Source organism: Narcine bancroftii, chromosome 4 (assembly GCF_036971445.1).
Source record: "Narcine bancroftii isolate sNarBan1 chromosome 4, sNarBan1.hap1, whole genome shotgun sequence".
NCBI lineage: Eukaryota > Metazoa > Chordata > Chondrichthyes > Torpediniformes > Narcinidae > Narcine > Narcine bancroftii.
The window spans coordinates 285,207,696-285,229,963 of record NC_091472.1 but is presented as its reverse complement, the minus strand read 5'-3'; the positions used below and the strand labels follow the sequence as shown (position 1 = coordinate 285,229,963).

General features: G+C 42.8%; 1 protein-coding gene across 5 annotated transcripts in view; it reads left to right on the top strand.

Annotated features, from left to right (window-relative positions):
- Positions 1-22,268, top strand: part of c4h2orf76 (chromosome 4 C2orf76 homolog) — a 111,690-nt gene that overhangs the window by 75,230 nt on the left and 14,192 nt on the right. The window contains exon 8 of one of the 5 annotated variants that reach the window (XR_011356734.1): positions 3,075-3,160. The exons of 1 other annotated variant lie outside the window; for it this stretch is intronic. Coding sequence is in view for 3 of the 4 variants with exons in the window: in XM_069935236.1 (XP_069791337.1) it covers positions 3,075-3,183 (109 nt within the window). In the remaining variant the exon portion in view is untranslated. Of the gene's footprint in view, positions 1-3,074; positions 5,538-7,218; positions 7,241-7,298; positions 7,511-22,268 lie in introns of those variants that run through there. 3 more of the 5 variants (XM_069935237.1, XM_069935242.1, XM_069935236.1) reach the window with 3 other exon arrangements.

Genomic DNA, 22,268 nt, shown 5'->3' with positions numbered 1-22,268 from the left:
ACCAAAGTTTCGGGCTTAAGCCCTTCATCAAAGCATGAGAAAATGCTGGCAAGCATTTGAACAAAAGAGTTAGGGGGGCAAAGGCAGGAGATGATAGGTGGAGAAAGGAGGTAGGGGACAGCATCAATGAGGGTGAGGAGGGATACTGGGTGGATACAGGAAAGGGTGTAGGGGAAAAAAGGGTCACAGGAGAGAGTTAAAGTGCTAGGAAAATGTAAAGTTGACATCGATTATGATGGACACACAGAAGAAAGGATTACCTTTCTGTATTGTGGATACAGAAGAACCCGCCTTGTTTGGAATGAATTGGTTGTCTTACATCCAACTTAATTGGAAGGCAATTGGTGCAGTTAGGAAGGTACAGACTGTTAATAATAAAAACTCAAAGTTGAAGCAGGTGATTCAGAAGTATTTGAGAAGAACCTGGGTAAAATTCAGGGAGTCCAAGCCAAATTAAAGTTGAAACCAGATGCCAAACCCAAGTTCTTTAAGCCAAGGACAGTACCTTTTGCTATCGAGAAAAGATTTGAAACAGAACTCAACAAATTAGAAAGTTAAGGAATAATCGAGAAGCCTCAGTACAGTGACTGGGAAGCTCCTATTGTACCAGTCAGAAATCCAATGCTGACATTTGAATTTGTGGTGACCACAAGGTGACAATTAATCAAGCCTTGCAAGTCCCTGGACATCCAATTCCAAGATCAGAGGAATTATTTAAAGTTCTGAATGGTGGTTAAAAAAAATTCACGAAATGACTTATCACAACTTTATCAACAAGTCAATTTAGATCCCATCTACACTCACCTGGGGTTGTTCACTTATACCATGATGCTGTATCATCAGCCCCAGCGATATTTCAAGTTGTTATGGACAAATTACTGCATGGACTGAATGTTGGATGTTACCTAGATGACATCATCATTACGGGTCGAGATGACACAGAGCATCTAGCAAACCTAGAAAAGGTCCTAGCCAGGTTAGAACAAGCTAAATTCTGACAGCGTCAAGGCAAGTGTGTTTTTATGGTACCTTCAGGAACATATTTTGGATTTATGATTGACCATGAAGGAGTCAGGATGAATGCAGCTGGCACCGAAGCTGTTTGCAGTGCACCCTGTCCATCGAATTGAACTGAAATCATTCTTAGGTTTGGTTAACTATTACTGGAAGCACATACCCAACATGTCAACTCTGTGCAACCTGTCAACAAACTGTTTAGACAAGACCAGAAATGGTGCTGGAATGCTGAGATTGACAAAGCTTTCAATCGCTTGAAGAAACTGCTGACTTCAAGTGACAATGTTCTCATTCACTATGATCCATACAAGGAAATGACCCTGGCTGTTGATTTAGGTGTGGTATTGGCACAAGTCACAGAAGGGAGAGAACAACCTGTTGCTTCTCAGTTTGACGCCCTGTGAATGAAACTATGTGCAACTGGAGAAAGAAGGATTGGGCATGATATTTGGTCTAATGATTTCATCAATACCTACATGGTAGGAAATTTACCTTAGTGACTGACAATAAACCATTAAATTTGATCTTAGGCCCCAAGAAAGATATTCCTGTGCAAGCAGCTGCAAGAATTCAACGATGGGCGATGGAGCTTGCTGTGTATGATTATGACTTAAAGCATCATCCTGCAGGCAAGAATGATCATACTGGTGCATTATCACGCTTACCTCTGCCTGCAACAGAACAGACAGAAGGGAACATTAATTGGATGGCCTATTACAGCTAAAGCGACCAACAAAGAAGTAAGAAAAGAGGCTGCACTATCAAAGATTTTGTACTTTACCTTGAATGGTTGGCCCGAGGCTGACAGTATTACCCCGACTTGAAAGCTTTCTCTACTTGTTGGAACTAAATCTCAATCGAAAAAGATTGTCTGCTGTGGGGGGTGGGGGGTGGGTGGGGGGTGGGTGGGGGGGAAACGGGGACACAAGAACTATCATCCCCAAAAAATGGCATGAGGCTATTCTAAAGATGCTTTACACATCACCCAGGAATGGTCCTGATGAAGGCTTTGGCATATATGCACGTCTGATTGCCATTGATCGACATAGACATTGAACAGACGGTTCAGAGATGTCACATCTGTCAAGAAATGCAACTGAAAGCACCAGAAGCCGAAGCGAACCCACGGAAATGGTCATACCAACCATGGCACTGAATTTATATTGATTTCGCTAGTTCATTTATGGGGGAAACGTTTCGGATTATTGTCGATTCACACTCCAAATGGCCTATTGGGTGATGGATGCGATCAACACAGTTGAAAAGACAATAGAGAGACTACAAGGTGTGTTCGCAGATCATGACTGGTTTCTGACAATGGACCTCAATTTGTATCAGACGCCTTTTAGCAGTTCCTGTGAAATAACCATGAGACACGTATTATCTGCACCCGACCTTCTGAGTATAAATGGGGAAGCTGAGTGCTTCGTTCTGACCTTGCGATGAAAGCAAAGAGTTCATCAAAAGCATTATAGAACCACAAGATTACAGACTTTCTGTTATATAGAACAGCAGCGCACTCAACTACAAACCGCACACCTGCAGAACTGATATTAGAATTCAACCTGAGAACCCAACTTGGTGTGGTGCACCCAAACATTGGACCATATTCAAATATCGACTTCCCCGAGTAAGCCAACAGATCTCTGGAGATCGGAGAACAAGTATTAAAATAAGATTACAGGGAGAGAAAAGAAACCTAGATAAGACATATTCTTCTCAAGAAATTAAGTCCATGTTCGTATTCTGTGTTAGTTGGTGACATGATATGGAAACGACACATCGACCAGTTAAGAGCAATTGAGGACCCCATTTCAGTGCCAATTTCAGATGATCCCCCTGACATTTCTCCTTTGGCATAAACCAGCCAAATTTCCTATTTCCTTAGGGATAACCCAATTATCTGTTGGTGAGACACCATCGCCGGTGTCTGCCCAGAGGCAAGCTTCTAGCCAAGCGCTTGATACACATTCAGTAGGGTTAGCCAGCGATAAGATGCTTATCTGTTCGAGAAAAGTCACGTTAATGCTCCTATTCTGTGTTCTTCATCCCCACAGAGGTCCAAAAGAGAAAAACACCCTCCAGCACACCTCAAAGACTATGTGCAGTGACATAAAGACTGTGTGTTTTTCCAGTTTAGTACATTTCAAGTTCGATTGCTTATAGTTTAATGTTACTAGTTAAGGGGAATCGGACATTTTGGCATCCACAGTTTGGTGCTGGATATTTTAACACTTGCATTTTGATGCCAGACATTTTGGGGAAAAAAAACAAGACTTTTGTAGAACTTTGGACATTTTGACGTCTGCAGTTTGGCACTGGATATTTGGTGCTGAATATTTTGGTGCTTGCATTTGGTGACAGATGTGGCATTTAATTTATTATATTTTAAATTACATATAATATATATAAAATTATTAATTTATTATAGTTTTAAGTAAATATAATGGGATAACATCCCTGCACTCCCCTCAGCCATGGTAACATTTCCGCACTCCCCTCTCCCCGTGGTGACATCTCCACACTCCCCTTATCCCTGTGGTGAAATCCACCTAACTGTTAGTGCCAAAATGTCCGGCCCCAAAATGACCTAGATCCCTACTTGAAGTTGTGTTTAAGATTCGCTGTAGTTAACTGATTTAAGTTGAGCTTTATTGTAATTTTAAAATATGGACTCATGGTATAAAGTAATTTGTACTTAAAATTATAAAGTGAGCACAAATTCATTTCATGGGCGAAGAGTGTTACGTGAACATGCATGTCTGTGTAATGTCATTGTTTTTTTTTAACTTTCGGTGGGTGCTATTTCGGAATAAACGAAGTGACTTCAATCTGTGTATGTTAAAGCTTTAATAAAGAGGAATACACGGCATATTCCATCTTATTCTGCTGATTCTCACTTCCAGCCTCTTACGATGTGAATGAGTCCTTGTTGCCATGCCTAAGATTTGTTTTCCCTTCCCCTCCCCTCCCTCTCCCTCTTTCTCAATGCGTCACGACTCATATGTTGCACATTTCGTGGGGATGAGGCCATACATTAAAGTTTAATGTGCCCATCACACTGCTGGTGTTTAATGCTCTCTTAAGGGCACCAATAATTCCTCAGCCTCTTATCTATTCCCTAATCTGTGCATACTCTATATTACTGTGTATCCTACACCTCAGTTCTTTGCATCTCATTTAACCTGACTTTATCCCTTACTACTTACAACTTAATTTTTAATTTTGGTTGCAGTTACAGTATATTGTGGTTGCTTTGAGCTTATGCAGTGTGATATTATTCTGTGGAAATGGTCATAGTGCCTTTTATACATCATACCTCAACTGGGAAGACAAGTATGTCATATACCTTCCTTATCATCCTGTGTATTTGTATTGCTACTTTCAGGGAGCTATTGACGTTTACCCCAAGATCCCACTCCTAGAAAAAACACAAAAATGCTGGAGGGACTTGGGCTCAAGCCAGAAATGTAGGTGATATTGCTTTACCTCCTATGGACACCATGAGACCCACCGAGTTCCTCCAGCAAATCTGTGCTTTTACGACAATCACAGCTTCTGCAGACTTTTATGTTTCACATCAATAATCCTACGTGTCCTTCCTTTTACAGCATATGCCCTTTGACCTCCTAAAGTGCAACACTTGTTAGGTTTAAAACGCTATTTGTCATTTATCTTCCAATATCTCCAACTGATCTTTATTCTATTGTATTCTTTAACAGCCTTCTTCACTATTTACATTTCCACCAATTTTTGTGTTATAAGCAAACCCCATCTACAGTTTTGACCAAATCATACCTAACAACAGAGTTTCCAGCACTGATCTGTGTAGTACATCACTAGACATAGACTTTCATTCAGAGAAAAACCCCTCCAAAATATGGCCAACCCAGTTTTTAATGCAATCTACAGTCCATGTGGATCCCATGTGCCTTAATTTTCTGAATCAGACTACCAAGAGGGATTTTGACAAATGCCTTAAAATCCATCCCCTGCCCTTATCTCATAAATTATCTTTGTCACCTCAAAAAAAACTCAAACATGACCTGCCCTACACAAAGCCATACTGATCATCTTAATCAGGGCATGCTTTCCCAGAGAATCCTTTCTATGTCCATCCTTCCCCACCATTGAGGTTCTCCAACCTATAATTTGCTAGATTATTCCTGTTGTCCTTTTTGATCAGAGTAATTTCCCATATGACTCTGTCAAGAATGCAGAAAAATTCTTTCTTGTCTCTCACAAAAACCTTGGATAGATTTTATCAGATCTTGGGGACTTATCCACCTTAATATTGTTCAATGGACTCAATATCTCCTCATTCTTGATAGCCCACACTGACCTCATTATCCTCCATGCCATTCTCTTTGGTGAATAGTCAGCCATTTCTTAAGGCTCTGGCATCACTACCCTCCTTTTTCTTCTAGTGGACCTACCATCTTCTTGGTTATGTCCTTGCTTTAATGCAGGTATAAAATGTAATATTTAGCTTAATAATTTCTTGGTCTTATGTATAAACATCTGTGGCATAGTGTGCCATGTCTTAGATTGATAAACCATTGTTCAAAACCTATTAAATAGTATTATATAAAATTTAATATGCTTGTGGTATCAGATTTCAAAGGATTCTATCTTAATAGGTGTCATTAATTCATATACCATTATTATTAGGTGTAAATAATACAGTTTATAAGATCATTTATCTTCTTTACGAATTGCCTTTTTAGTGCTTTGTTTCATGCCACGCCCATAATTTCACTGATCATTAATACTGTATTTTAACTCAAGGTTATCCAGTCTACTGTTCTTGCTTCTATTCTACTTGTTGCCTGGGAAACAATACCAGGTTGTTTGCTGCTGTATCTTCAGTTTATCTGATCTGTTCAGATTTTAAATGACAGACAGGACAGGATAGCAGAATGTGTATGAAATTTAACACGATCTTAAAAGAGAATATCAACTAGACGTGATAGACAGCATGGCTCGTCTTTCTCATTGGCTTTTATTTTAACAAATTTTTGTCATTGATCTTGGCTATTTTTCCCTGATCTTACATCTCTCTCTTTAATTGTTAATACTGCCAGATTCTTCTTCACCCTCTATTTGTTTGAACATTACAAACATTACAGTATTTCCTCTTGGTTTCCATCAAATTATGTATGGAGGTGTCATATTGCCAGCTGGGAACAAATTTGCCACACTGTGAATCTCCAGAGAAATAGAGATTCTTAAAAAAAATATTAGAGCATTCTGTCAATAGAAAGGGGGCTGGACATTTAGGTAGTTCCAGACTCCGAGAATAAGTAGGAAAACTCAGCCAAGGTAGGAAGACCTGCAAATGAGTCAGGATGACTCATCTTGAAGACAGAAGAAGGAGAACAAGACCTGAGTAGCAAACACAATAGATATTTGGCCTCAAGTTAATTCTTTTTAACAGTACAACACAGCCAAAGGATCTTCCGGTCCATGGAACCCATGCCTCCCAATTACACCCAATTAGCTTATCAACCTCGTATGTTTTCGAGAGTGGGGGGAAACCAGAGTACCTGCAGGTCATGGGAAGAACGTTCAAACCTCCTTACAGACAATGCCAGGTTATTTCCCAAATAACAATGTACTTTAAAAAAAATTACTGTTAGTGACAACATTTTTTTTTTACAAGGTCTATAAGATGCTTTTTCATTTACTGTTCTGGAATGCGTGCAAGTTTTTTTTTGTAGAAATGGCTATCTTTTACAAAATACGATTAATTTAAAATCCAGAGATGACCGACTAGTCCAATGGAAAGACTCACAACTGATTAATTTTGATGCAGAGCAGGATAAGGTGTGATATTTGTTGGCATAAATGAAGCAGCAATATAAGAGTCACCTGAAGCATATTGGATGATTATGTCTCCTGTGCAATATTGTTTTGTGATTCCAATCTTATTCCTTATTTTGTGTTTCTTGTCATTTTTGTAAAATTAGGCAATTTATAATCCTTTTTTCTGGTAGACTATCATTGGTGTTGTTTAGTGAAGGGTGATGGGTGAAATAATCGGAAAACAATTGTATACATCACAGACACTGATAAATACGAGAAAGAAATGACTGTTGACAATTTAACTTTCTCAAGGGAGCTATTTAAATGCAACTGGTTATTTTTTATTCATCGATGTGAATGGAATTTATGCTATTATTTGCTGCTTAACTTCTTCAGAAATTAAAGTACCAAGATGAATGCTGGGAAATCTGAGAATCTTTCTTCATTTATTCATTTTCCTCAACATATAATTTAAGAAATAACATCGCAATATTCGAACAAATATGGGAGCCGTACATGAAACACAATAGAGAAATCCTACCACGAACCTCCACCACCTAAAATGACAGAAGGAGAAGACGACGAAATGAACTGACTCAGTACATAAAAGTAAAAGAAAAATTTCTGTTTATCTTTATTAAGTGACGACTTTGTTTAACGGGTTTAATGTATCTTATAGATTGAACTTTAAATAAATGGGAAGGGGGGTGTGGGAGGGAGGGAAGGGAGGGGGGAAAAAGGGGAGAAAATGACACTATATATTCAAGAGAAAAAATGTCTGTATGTATTTTGGTCACTATGGTTTATAGTGTGAAAAAAAAAATCTGGGCATTTTGGCTAATCCAGCTTTTATTTGTTAGTTGCTCCTGAGACTTCGGTCTTGACCTGCTGATGTCCTTCAACCCCAACACTGCAGTTAGGTAGAGAACTTTAGAATTAAGATCCAGTGATGATGCTCCAATTATACATTTTCCAGATTTCGATGCTGTGCTATTCGGAAGTTCAAAGTTCAAAATTCAGATTTATTGTAAGAGTACATACATGATATCACACACAATTTCCTACAGGCCAGGCAGAATTTCTACTTATCGGGAGTTCAAAAAATTATATTGAAGAAAAGATACATAGGCAAAAGAAAGAAATGTAAACAAACTGACTTTGCAATAAAACAAAATAAAGATTTAGTGATAAATAATGTTCAAAATAAGAGTCCTTGAGTTTGTTGTTTAGGAATCTCATGGAGGAGGAGCAGCAACTGTTCCTTAACCTTGTGGTATGAGCCTTGGGACCTCTTCCTGCTGGAAGTAGTGAGAACAGAGCATGTCCTGGGTGGTGTAAATCCCTGATAATTGCTGCTGCTGTCCAACAGAAGCATTCAATGTAGATTTTCACAATGTGGGGAGTTTTGCCCATAATGTACTACCTTTTGTAGGGCTTTATGCTCAGGGGTATTGGTGCCCTCATACCAGCCTGTGACGTAGCTGATCAGCACACTTTCTACTACACATCTGCAGAAGTCTGCCAAGGTTTTTGATGCCATGCCAAACCTCCGCAAACTACTGAGGAAATCGAGACACTGACGTGCTTTCTTCACGATGACAACCAATGTTTCTGGTCTGAGCCCTTCGTGTTTTTGCAATGTTTAGTTTGATGGTTCTGAAGGCAGATGCAAAAATATCCCCCTGAAGTGAACACAAGGATGCAACACGTAGGCGTCACTAGAAATGTGTACAATGTTCAAAAAGGCAGGAGATCCATCAAACTATTCAAATAAATGTCTCATGATGCCAACATGATGTCAGAGCCAATTATGCCCATCCGTAAAGGATATCAATGGAAATGAACTGCAAAATTTCATTCTCTAGAAACAATAGGAAGAGCAATTGAAGAGATTAAAGCTGTAGGAGTAGTGATATATATATTTTTTCCACTGTGATTTCAGGAATTACTTTTTTGGTAATTTTATATCTGGAATGAGCTGTCAGCGAGGTGGTGAAGACAGTTATAATGATAATATATCTATCTGTGGGTGGCACAGTTAGTGTTTGGGTGGCATGGTTAGTGTAGTGGTCAACACAACAGTATGACTGCAACAACAACCTGGGCTCGAATCGGTGTGTCTGTAAAGAGTTAGTATGTTTTCCTCCAGGTGCTTTGGTTTCCTCTCACATTCCAAAGACGTATGCAGTAGGTATTCACGTGGTTGTATTTGGGCAGCAGAGACTCATGGGCTGAAAGGGCATGTCATCATGCTGTAACTCTAAATTAAATTAAAAATGTTTAAAAGGATAACATTTGTTTACATGGATAGGAAAGAGGCGGACAAATGTAAGTCTAATGTGGGTAAATGGGATGTCTTCTCAAGCATCATGGGGAACAAATCCCACTTCAATACTGAACAATGCTATTGATTCAATTATTTTTAATCATGACTATCTGTTGATTCCACATCAGTCCCTCATTTTGAACTTGACTGGGGAAAGAAGAGAAAGTAGGTTCGGGGATGCTTGACTCTATTGTCACAGGATCAGTGTATCTGTGGGAATAAGTGCTTCATAAATTATAGACAACCAACATAATAACAAATGAAATGTACAGATATTCCTGATGGATAAAAGTCCATCAAGAGTCCCACTGCAGACTACCAGAAAAACTCTCACAGGACTATTGATGACAATATTGGAGAAATATTCCATCACAGGTTTTCCTTATATACATCTGTTGTCTGATATTGCTGTTCATTAAAGTGAATAGTGGGGTTTTGGGGAATGTGAGAAAAGCAAATATCCAGCTTTTATGTCTCCTATCAATTTTACTTGAAAGCACTAATCCATATTTGGATTATCAGTAATCTGATTGGTCGTGACTGGAAAGCAGTTACCAAATTAAAGACACACTTGCATCCACTGACGAACAGCTCAGGCAACTTCAGTAGAAAGAGAAATGGAGTTAAAAGAGTTAAAATTCCATGTCAGTGACCCTTCATCAGAACTGAAATGTTAACCCTGTTTCCCTCTCTGCAGGTACTGTTTGTGCCCAACATTTTTTTTTTAATTTCAGATTTGCAGTATTAGCAGTTTTTCCTTTTCATTGAAAGTGGAAAAAAAGCCCTTGTAGCTTGCTGTACTGAGTACAGAGGTATGACGCATGCTGCTTGGATATCTACAACCTTCAAGTGTTATGAGTTTAAATAGACACACCCAATAAAAGTGCAAGATAACAGCATCTTGGAGTGCTGCTCTATGATAATGGAGGCAGAATGTGAAACAAGTCACCCTTTTTCTGACAATTTCTTTAGTAAAACCTCCTTCATAGTAGAGACAAAACAAGACGTTATATGCTAAGTTCATGTTCACTGACCTGAGGCATAAATATTGAGGTTTCTTTCCCCCTTCAGTTTGCTCTCAAATGCAACTCCCTATTTTTTATAATTGCATGGATTAATCTTTCAACAGTTGAAGGAATTTCTATTTAATTGTCAAGATCCATTTCAGTTGTTTGGGACAGAAAACTACAGGGTGCTGCAAATCTGAAACACAAACAGAAAACACCAAATATACTTAGCAGGTCAAGTAGCATGAGTGGGGGAGAGAAATAGAGTTAACATTTGGGATCAAGGCTCCTTCATCAGAAATGGAAAAGCAGGGAACAGTGCGGCTAAGTTGCAGGGAGGGGTGCAGGGAACAGAAGGAATGTCTGTCCTAGGGTTGTGGGCAAAATTTGTTAAGCTAATAATTACTTCAAGAACCAGAAATCGGGAAATCAAAAGATGACCTGGCCAGCATAGCTAATTAAGACTAACTTGGACCTCAGTGCTGGGTTGTTGGCCTGACATTTGTATTAAAAACACAATGTTGGAGAAACCTAGCAGGTCAAGCTGTGTCCTTTATATAGAAAAAGTAAAAATACATAATCGACGTTTCGGGCTTGAGCCCTTCATCAAGTTACGGAAGACATAAAAAATGTCCGAAAAAAATGGGAGGGGAGGGTGGTCGCAAAGACAAAAGGTGATAGGTGACCCCTCTTACCCCTGCTTGGTCTTTACTATCCCTTCTAACCTTCCCCTCTCTGAGATGGAGCACTTGGTCCTCATCAGAGGCCTTACCTTCATCCCCCACCACCCACACCTTAATGAGTTCCGTGAATGCCATGATCCTGAACTCTTCTTCCGTCGCCTCCAAGCTCACTTCCATGACTGTGTCTCTCCACCCCCACCTAAGACCCCTTCTCCCACTTTAAGCCTTCTTCCTCCTCCTGGACACCTCATCCTGGCCAGTTGCTAACTCTGGACCTTTTTATTTCCAACTGCCACCAAGAATCAACCATCTCAACTTCACCATCTCCCTCTCGTATTCTAATCATACTTCCTCCAAACGCTCTGCCCTCAACTCTCCACAACAATCCCACCCTCACATCAAACCTGCAGACAAGGGTGGTACTGTTGTGGTCTGGCGCACTAACTGCTACCTTGCTGAGACCAGACAACAGCTTTCAGACATCTCCTCATGTCTACCCCTCCCACAAGGACCCTCCCACAGGACCTCACCACAGCACATCAAACCACTGGCTTCAAAACCATCTCCAAACTCTGGTCACCTCCCCCTCCCCCCCCCACCGCAGTCACCAACTCCATTATCTTCTATCCCCATGCTGCGCGTTTCTACCTTCTTCCCAAGATACACAAACCCTACCATCTGGGTAGACCCATTGTTTCTGTTTGATCTGTTCCACTGAACTAGTTTAATCTTATCTTGACACTATAGTTTTTCCCATGGTCCAATCCCTCCCCACCTACATCTGCAATACCTCACATACCCTCCATCTCTTCAATGATTTCAGGTTCCCTGAAATGGACTGCCTCAATTTCACAATGGATGTCCATCCCTTTATACTTCCATCCCCTGTACAGAAGGTCTTAAAGCACTTGGCTTCTTTCTGGACCAGAGACCCGACCAGTCGCCCTCTATCACCACTCTTCTCCGCTTGGCCGAACTTGTCCTCACTTTAAACAACTTCTCTTTTAACTTTTCACATTTCCTCCAAATCAGAGGGGTAGCCATGGGTCCCAGCTACACCTGCCTGTTTGTGGGCTTTGTGGAGTAATCTATGCTGCAAGCCTATGTAAGATGTAAGATGTAAAATGTAAGACCCCTCAACTCTTCTTCTGGAATATCAATGACTACATTGGAGCTGCCTTGTGCATCTGCGATGAGCTTGTCAACTTCATCCACTTCGTGTACAACTTCCTCCCCGATCTCAAACTTGCCTGGTCCATCTCCACCAAAATTCTCCCCTTCCTGGAGATCTCTGTCTCCATCTCGAGAGACAAGTTTTCCACCGACATATATTACAAGCCCACTATCTTCCACAACTATCTTGAGTACACTTCCCCTGCAAGAATTCCATCCCCTTCTCTCAATTTCTTTGTCTCCGCCACATCTGTTCCTAAGATCTGAAATGTCTGCTTTCTTCCACAAATGTGGCTTTCCTTCCAACACCATCAACTCAACCGTCGCCCACATCTCCTCCATTTCTCCTTCATCTCCCCTGGCCCCCTCTGCCCCCAGATGCAACAAACTTAGAATTCCCCTTATCCTCACTTACCACCCCACCAGCACCTGCATCCAACATACTATCCTCTGGAATTTTGGCTTCACCTCGGGAGACCATTTGGATACCTGATAGTGGGAGGGGAAGAGGTAGAAGGACATGGGTTGCATCTGCTGCAGTTGCATGGGTAAGTATATTAGGATGGGAATGGTTGGTAAAGAACAAGAACAGACAAGAAAGTCACACCTAAGGGAAAGGAGGGGGAAGATGGATCTGTTGGAGCTAGTAGAAATTGCAAAGGATGATATGATAAATGTCATGACCAGAGCAGTGGGAGGTAAAAGCAAGGAGCATGTCTTTGAGGTAGAGAAGTGAGAGCAGAGGAATAGGTGAGATAGCTTGCTTTGGCTGTTGCACAATGATATCTTCACAAAGCCTTTATGTCTTCCACACTCAACTATTCCAACTCTTCTGTTTCTCCACCCATCATGATCTCCAACCTGTTCTTTGGAGCCAAGGCTTGCACCATATGAATGTTACCATTTGAATTCCCTTTACAAACTGGTTCATTTCTCCTAAATCCCTTACCAAATATTTTCTCCATCCAGCTCTTCCATTCATGCTTTGGGCTGCTTGTTTAGAATGGCATACATTTTCTGCAATCCTCTATAAGGATTTTCAGTAACAATAAAGTGTTTTCCCTGTCTGGTTTGGAACTGTAAATTTGCCAATTTTTTTCAAAGTTAATATTTTTATCCACTCTGTGTTCTCATGTCAAGCAGAACGTGTTATGACTGCATGAATTAACCTTGGAAATCTTACATTTTCTCAGTCGTTGAATTCAACACAAGCCATTCATCTGCAGACATACAGTTGGTCTGAAAATCCGGACTGCTCAAGGATTGGGTCAGTTCAGATTTTCGGATTTTGTGGATTCTCAGGCAGTACTTTTAAAATTTAAGGAGGAATCAAGAAGAGATGAACAGGTAAACTCTGATAGTTTATTCATCAACAAATACAGCATTTATCAAAATGAGCAGATTTAAATAAAATCAAGTTAACACATGACAAGAATGTAAACATGAGAATTTTTCTCTCCAAAAAGCATGTAATGATTAAAATTATTAGAACAGTACTGCTCGCACCATGTTCTAGTTTCTTAATTATTTCAAGTTGTCACTCAATTTCAATGTGTCTTTCTCTTCACACCTGAAGTTTATCTACTTTAGGAATCATTATTATGGGTTTGTAAATACATGTGTTATGTATGATTGCCGCTATGCAGCTGTGACGTTTATGCATGCACACACGCACCAAAAGCCCACTGAATTTAAAAAAATTGAGTTTTCAAAAAGTCTGGATTCTTGAATGGTTGAGATTTCTGGCATCTGGATTTTTAACTTTTACTGTATAAGAATCTAACAAAATAACACTGCAGCAGAATTCAACTTCCATGAAAAGGTGCAATTGTTCAGATCAGTAAATACAGTATGCAAAGACTGTAGCTTAGATTATACTTCCAGCAAGCAGACTACAGGAACTGAACTATTGAAGTATATGAACATCGAGCACAGTAGACTTCTCAGATTATATTAATAGAAGGTAAAGCTAACCAAAATAAAAACCCACTGATTTATTTCAATAAATATGATTGCTTTCATTCAAAATTAAATATAATTATTATCTAGCAGATGAACATTCATGGCTTTATTTCACTGAGAAATGCAAAACCCATCATTAGCTGAGGCTAACTTAGGGAAGTATAATGAATGGAGAGATGAAAGCAGAATAATAATATCAAAGAGAAATACAGCTAGATTTGAGAGCAGTTGAGTGAACAGAATTATCAATGAAGCAATTCATTGAGACGATAGGCAGGTCTGTGATTTGATTAAGTACAACTTTTTCCATTTGTACTCAAGGGGTCAATAGGAGATTCATCTCAATATTATAAGGAAAGAGTAGCAGAAGAAATGTTTAATATCATTTAATTCAAGTGTGAACATATCAAGCCACAACTGTCAGATACTATGACATTAGACGGTATCGCTGGGTTTTCTTTATTTGCATAATGGAATATATATTTTTTCCCCTGAAGTTTGAAGGTATGCAACAATGTGTGAGTGAACTTTGTCAAGTCTAACTGTAGCCTGAGGATATCATAAAAATAATGGAAATACATGAATAAATGTAATAAAGATAGAATTATTTGCAAAAAGAAGGCACCAACAAACAGACTATGACAAGGTCAGTGTGCTCTAGTATTTCAAAGCAAGAATGTACAAGACAATTTTACCCTGTGATACTAAAGATAGAATTATTTGCAAAAAGAGGAACCAACAAACAGACTTGACAAGGTCAGTGTGCTCTAGTATTTCAAAGCAAGAATGTACAAGACAATTTTACCCTGTGATACTAAAGGAGCACTGTTAAGGAGTCAAAACACAAGAATACTAGTCCATAGGAGGTAAAGATATATAGGCAACATTTTGGGCCTGAGCCCTTCAAGATATGAGCAAAATACATGAATAAAAAGGCTGGGGAAGAAAGGAGGAAAGGGCAGAGGGAGGAGCACGGGCCAACTGATAAAAGGTGATAATTGGACAAGACAGAAGAGGAAAGGTGAGAATTGATCAGTGAAGCAGGGTGGCCTGTGAATGCAGATCTGGAGGAAAGGAGACAAAGGGAAAAGGGGAGGGGGGCAGAGAGAGAGAGAGAGAGAGAGCGCCCGCTAGATAGGAGAAATTGTGATAGTAGGGATGGATGGGGGGGGTTGGGGGGGGGGTGGGTGGAGAGCAAACTAACAGAAACCGGAGAAGCTGCTGTTAATGCCATCTGGATAGAGGGTGCCCTAAGGGAATATGAGGTGTTGTTCCTCCAGTTTTCAGATGGTCTCAGTTTAGCAGTACATGAAACCATGGATAGACATGTCAGCATGGGAATGGGGTGGGAAATTGAAATGGGAGGCCATTGGGAGATCCATGCTTAGTGGCAGAGAGAGCGAAGATGCTCAACAAAATGATCTCCCAGCCTGTGTCCAGTTTGTCCAATGTAGAAGAGACAGCAAAGGGAGAACAGGATGAAGTAAATGACCTCATATTCACAAGTGAAATATTAGCTTCACTTGGAAGAAATGTTTGAGGCCCCGAATGATGATGAAGGAGGAGGTATGGATGCAAGTGTAGCATTTCCTGCAGTCAAAAGGGAAGATATCAAGAGGGTGATTGGTGGGACAGGAAGAGTGAATCAGGGAAGGGATCATGGAAGGAGTGTTTCCTGTGCAAATATGTCCATTCATCAACTTTTGTCTATTGATCTGTGTTTCTCCCCTGCCCTTTTTTCCCTTCATAATTTGGCTGACTGCTTTTTGCTCATACCTTGAAGCAGGGCTCTGGCCCGAAACATTGGTTATATATTGTTGGGCACAACTAGTTGCCCCAATAATCACAAGAACAAAGACTGAGGGGAATGATAGGCTTTATTGTACATAAGACTTGAGCTGGCCCGGATCCAAGTTAAGGAAGTGCAGGGAAGGGAGAGGTGGCTCGACCTTTATGGCCTGGGTCACAAGGGAGGAGTCCAGGGGAGAGTGTCATCAGTGGGAGGGCCAGCCTGAGCCTTTAGCAGCCAATGAGTACATACAATCCATACCATTATATTCATCTCCCTCTTTTTAAACAGAACTCCCCCCCCACCCCCTTTACGACCCAACAAGAGAATTTAAAAAATCTAACTAGAGGTTTAGCTGCACTGGCGACTTCCTTCTTCTGCGGGACTACTGGGGAGTGGGGGGGAAGATAGGTGTATCCGTGCTCTACTGTTTGGGAGGGGAAGCTGTCCCAGTGGTGGGGGGGGGGGGGAAAGGGAGGAAACAGTCTGGGTCGGGTGATGATTGAGAGCTCCTGGGAAGAAGGGGGGGTTTGATATCTCCCGGAGGACTGACTCCTGGAGAGGAGAGCCGGGTGGCTCGGCCTCCAGTATTGCACTCCCATGTGGGGTGGTCTGCTCCGTGGGATGGACAGTGGCAGGCAGGGCTGTTTCAGGATCCCCGGCCATTGCCAGGCCTCAGATAGGCACAGTGTCCTCGTGGCCATCGGGGTACCTCACAAAAGCGTATTGCAGGTTGACGTGTATGAGGTGTACCGCTTCCACCAGTGGATCCGTCTTATGATCCCTCACCTGTCTCTGTAGCAGGACCGGATCTGGGGTTGCCAGACAAGGAGGAATGGAGGAACCATTCGCCAATCTCCTAGGGAAAGCAAACAAGCTTTCATGCGGGGTAGTGTTAAGTCGCAGTGCACAGGAGCATTCGGGTGGTGCGGAGCTCTTCGGGCAAAACATCTTGCCAGCGGGACCCCGGCATGTTTTTGGACCTAAGGGCCAAGAGCACCGGCTTCCAGATGGTGGTGTAATCCCTTTCCACCTGGCCATTACCCCTGGGGTTACAGCTGATGGTTCTGCTGGTGGCTATGCCTCTGGCCAGGAAGTACTGTCATAGTTCCTCACTCATGAACGAGGACCCCCAATCACTGTGGATGTAATCGGGGTACCCGAACAGGGTGAAGATACTGCATAGTGTCTTGATTACCGAGGTCATATCCAGGCAGGGAATAGCAAAGGGGAACCTGGAGAACTCGTCCACCACCGTCAGGAAATAGGCATTCCTATTTGTAGTGGGTAGGGGGCCCTTGAAATTGACACTGAGCTGTTCCAAAGGGCGTGTGGCCTTAATGAGATGTGCCTTTTCGGGTTGGTAGAACTGCAACTTACATTCAGCGCAGATCTTGATCATGGACCGGACGTCCTCAATGGAGTACGTAAGGTTCCAAGTCTTGATGAAGTGGTATAACCTTGTGACTCTGGGGTGGCACAGACTGTCGTGGAGGGTCTGGAGGCGGTCGAGATGCGCACTGGCTTGCGTCCCCCGGGATTGGGCGTCTGGAGGATCGTTGAGTTTACCTGGTCGGTACAAGATGTCATAATTATAGGTGGAGAACTCGATCCTCCACCTAAGAATCTTGTCATTTTTGATTTTACGCTGTGGTTTAGTATTAAACATGAAGGCCACAGCCCTCTGGTCTGTCAGCAGGGTAAACCGTTTACCGGCCAGGTAATGTCATCAGTGGCGCACCGCCTCAACGATCGCTTGGGTCTCCTTCTCGACTGATGAGTGATATACCTCAGGACCATGCAGGATGCGGGAAAAAAATGCTACTGGCCTGCCTGTCTGGTTAAGAGTGGTGGCCAGAGCAAAATCAGAAGCATAGCTCTCCACCTGAAAAGGGATGGACTCGTCCACGGCATGCATCGTGGCCTTTGTGATGTCTCCTCGGGTCTGGTAGAATGCAACTTGGGCTTCTGCCAATATTGGGAAAATTGTGGACTTAATCAGGGGGTGGGCTTTATCGGAGTAATTGGGCACCCATTGTGCATAATAGGAAAACAGCCCCAGGCACCTCTTCAGCGACTTTAGGGTGTTTGGGACTGGGAGCTCCATAAGAGGTCGCATGTGGTCAGGGTCCGGGGCAATGACACCATGTGCCAAGACGCATCCGAGAAGGGCCAGGTGATATGTGTTGAACACACACTTGTCCTTATTGTACGCAAGTTGAGAGACTTTGCCGTTCGTAAGAACTTTGCGAGGTTCGTATCATGGTCCTGCTGGTCGTGGCCGCAGATGGTGACATTGTCAAGGTATGGAAACGTCGCCATCAGCTTGTGCTCCTCCACTATCCAATCCATAACTCTCTGAAAAGCAGAGACACCGTTAGTAACACCAAAAGGCACCAGCAGGAAATGAAAAAATTTGCCTGGGGCCTCGAAATCCACGTAGAGCCAGTCGCTCGGGCGAAGGGGAAATTGATGATAGGCCGACTTGAGGTCAATGGTTGAAAAGACTCTGTATTGTGCGACCTTGTTGACCAAGTCGGCTATCCGGGGTAGAGGATACGCATCCAACTGGGTGAAGCGTTTGATGGTTTGACGATAATCAATCACCATCTGGGGCTTGCCTGCCCCTCTGACCACAAGGACCTGTGCCCAGCAGGGGCTGGAGCTAGGGGCAATGCTCCCCTCCGCCAAGAGTCACTGAACTCATCCCGGATGAATGCCATATCCTCAGTGCTGTAGCGCCTACTCTTGGTGAATATCAGTTTACAGACAGGGTGTGATTTGTGAATAGTGATGGAGGGGCCACCTGCAGGGTGGTGAGGCTGCAGATCGATGCTGGAGGCTGGGTGCTCGATTCTGGGGGGGGGGGGTCCATGAGCTGTGGGTTACAAATGGTGAGTGGCAGTTGGGGGCCCCCAAGCACCATCGTCACGCTCCTGAACTGACTCTGGAAGTCGAGACCCAGAAGGATTGGTGCACAGAGCTAGGGCATAACCAACAACAAAAAGTCATTATAACATTCCTCCCCCACCGTCAAAGAAGCCACACAGCATCCCCAGATACAAGTCCACTAGTCTTTCGCTGCCATTGACACAGATCCGGTCATTGGCCAAATGGGGATCGAGAGTCTACGGGCCACCTTGGGGTGGAAAAACTTTCGGTACTGCCACTATCAAAGAGGCAGTTCGATTTGTGTTCATTCACCTTGATCTGCATCATGGAGTTTGTGATCGGGTGAGGGCTGGCTTGGTTCAAGGTGATCGATGCCAGGATGGATGCGTCATCTTTGTCGTTGGTGGGGAGGCCCAATGTCAAAGATGGCGGCCTCCATGTTGACCACGCTGCCAATGTCGATGAAGAAGATGGAAGTGACGTAATCGGGGCAGAAGTGACGTCATTTGTGAGAGCTGCTACTGCGTAGAGGATGGAGGGGCGAGCGGGTAAAATGGCGCCCTCCTAACCATGCACGCGGCTGGCACCAGAAGCTCCTCTGCCATATACGCCGCGCTGCTTTGGGATGGGGCTCTGGACCTGCAGACTCGTTGATAGTGGCCATTTTTTCCACAGCTCGAACAGGTAGTGCCTTTCATGGGGTAGAGACGTCGTGGATGTCTTGCCTGCCCACAGAAGTTGCACCTTGAGGATCCCGGTGCCACTGCAGCCACAGTTGGGTTGGCTGACCCCGAAGCTGACTCCCAGGATGGCGGGCTTCGTGGTGGCATGTACTGGATAGGCCCGCTTCTGCCCACGATTGACTCCTCGTGGTGCTGGGCTGAGTCTAAGGTCCTGGCCAGTTGGATCGCCTGTTTCAAAGGGAGTTGATCCTCCTCGAGGAGACATTGTAAGATATAGTCCGACCTCAACCTCGACACGCAAGCGTCCCGAACCAGGTCCTCCACCCACTGGGCCCCTGGCACAAGAACCATGGGGTTCTCCAAACAGTCTTTTCCCAGTGTGATCAGGGCTCGGACGAACTCTTCTACTGTCTCACCAGGCTGCTGTTTTCTGGACCCCAGGAGGTAACGGGAGTAGACCTCGTTTATTTTGGGCTTGTATAGCGCCCATAACTCAGCCATTGCCTCTGTGTAGATCATGCAGCTTCTGATGGCCTGGAAAGCCCTCTGGCTGACTCTTGCCTGTGGGAGTTTCAGCCTCTTCTCATCCGAGTCGACCACTCCAGCAGTGGCCTCCAGAAAGTTGTTGAAGCAATTGATATACTGTTTGAATTCAGAGTTTGATGCACCCAGGGCTTGGGGATCCACCTCTAGCCAATTGGGGCACAGCAACTTCTCCATTACCAGAGACGTTAAAATTTTATGTACAATAAATTGTTGGGCACTACCAGTTGCCCCAATAATCACAAGGACAAAGACTGAGGGGAACAATATGCTTTATTGTACACAAGAATTGAGCTGGCCTGGATCCAAGTTAAGGAAGTACAGGGAAGGGAGAGGTGGCTCGACCTTTATGGCCTGGGTCACAGGGGAGGAGTCCAGGGGAGAGTGTCATCAGGGGGCTGGCCAGCCCGAGCCTTTACTGGCGAATGAGTACATAGAATCCATACCATTACATATATCTTTACCTCCTATGAATGCTGAGTTTCTCGAGCTCTTGGATGTTTACTACAATCACAGCCTCTGCATCCTTTTGTGTTTCACTCCATCTGTGCTTGCGTCATGTGTGCATGCGTGCGTGCGCGCGTGTTGTGTGTTTGCGCACATGCATGTGCGTTCATGATTGTATGTGTGAGCTCATGCCTGTGCGTACATAGTTTTTTTTTGTGTGTGTGTGTGTGTGTGTGTGTGTGTGTGTGTGTGTGTGTGTGTTGGGGGGTGATTTGTATAAATGCCATCACATTGTCCATGGTTATGCTATGGAGCTTGGTTTCCAGTCATCTGGGAGTCCTTTGTAAATGGATCATATCATGTCAGTCCATGTAGTAGTGGATGTGGAGCAACCATCCCATGGTGAAAAAACCTTACACGCAAGCAACTTCCACTATTGGGACCAAGAATATTAGGACACTTATGGACAATCCCAATGGGGACAGATCTGAGTGCAGCTCCACAATTGTAGCCTTAAATCCTTTGACAATAATAATGAAGATCAGCTGAAAATTCAAGCTCTGAATACACCTTCTCCAGCAGGATAAACTAGGAGAAGCATATAGTTCTCATGGGGTGAGCTTTGTGACAAAAATGTATGATATTGGCATTTCACTGACTAACTCTTTGGAAAAACGAACAGCTGATAACCTTCTGTCTCAGTATGGACATGAGCACATCATCTGGAGGTGTTTTTGTGGCAAAGGAGGAATTCTGCTTTGACAAACCCTCACCCAAGGGGAAGACCAGCCAAGTGCTGTTGTACACATTGGTACCAATGCCATAGATAGAAAAGGGAATGGGATCCTGCAGAGGAAATATAGGCAGAAGATTTTAAAGAGGAACCTCAAATGTGGCTTTGTAGCTGGAACAAGAGATTTCAGTTATTGGCCCTTTGTGAATGCTTCTGGGCCAAACGTGACTTGCACAGGAGGGATAGGTTGAACCTGAATTGGAAGGAGACAAATGTCCTGGTGTTAAGAACATTTGACTTAAGGACAACTCGTACTTAAGAACTGACCATTCCCCCAACTTGCATATGCGCACAATGTGCATAATGTTACCTGATGAATGTCCCTTCCAGTATGCAAGACATCGATGGAACAAGAGTAAGTGTTAACTTTTAATCATGATCTTTTTTCTTTTTTTGCAAAGAAAGGTAAAATATATACTATAAGCATTTGACTTACTGATGCTAAAAATGCTAAATAAGAACTGTCTGCATCTGTTCTGACTTACCTACAAATTTGACATAAAGACAGATTTAGGAATGGAATTCATTTGTAACCTGGGGACTTATAGAGGATTTTCCTGGGAAAATATCCAATAAGGTTCTATGGGTTGAAGTTAGAAATAAAAAGGGGTTGATTACTTGGATGGGACTCCAAATAATCAGTAAGGGAAAGAGGAACAAATATGTAAGGAGATCACAGATAGCTGTAGAAATAATGGGATTGTAATAGCAGGCAATTTTAACTTTCCTAATATTAACTGAGACAAACATACTGTGAAGAGATTAGATGGTGCAGAATTTGTTAAGTAGAGGGAGAGTAACCCTTGACCTTTTCTAGGGAAATGAGGCTGGGCAAGTGGCTGAAGTGCCTGGGTTCCTTCTCTGAATTTCTACTCTTGATGAATGACTGCAGCCCAAAATGTTAACCATTCCTTTTCTCCCACTGGTCCTGCTCAGCCTGCTGAGTTCCTCCAGTGTAAGACCTAGGAGCAGAATTACACCATTCAGCCCATCGAGTCTGCTCCATCATTTAAATCATGGCTGACATACATTCCTTTCAACCCCATTCTCCTGCCTTCTCCCCATAAGCTTTGACATCCTTATTAATCAAGGACCTATAAACTTTTACTTTAAATCTATCCAATGGCTTGGCCTCCACAGTCATCTGT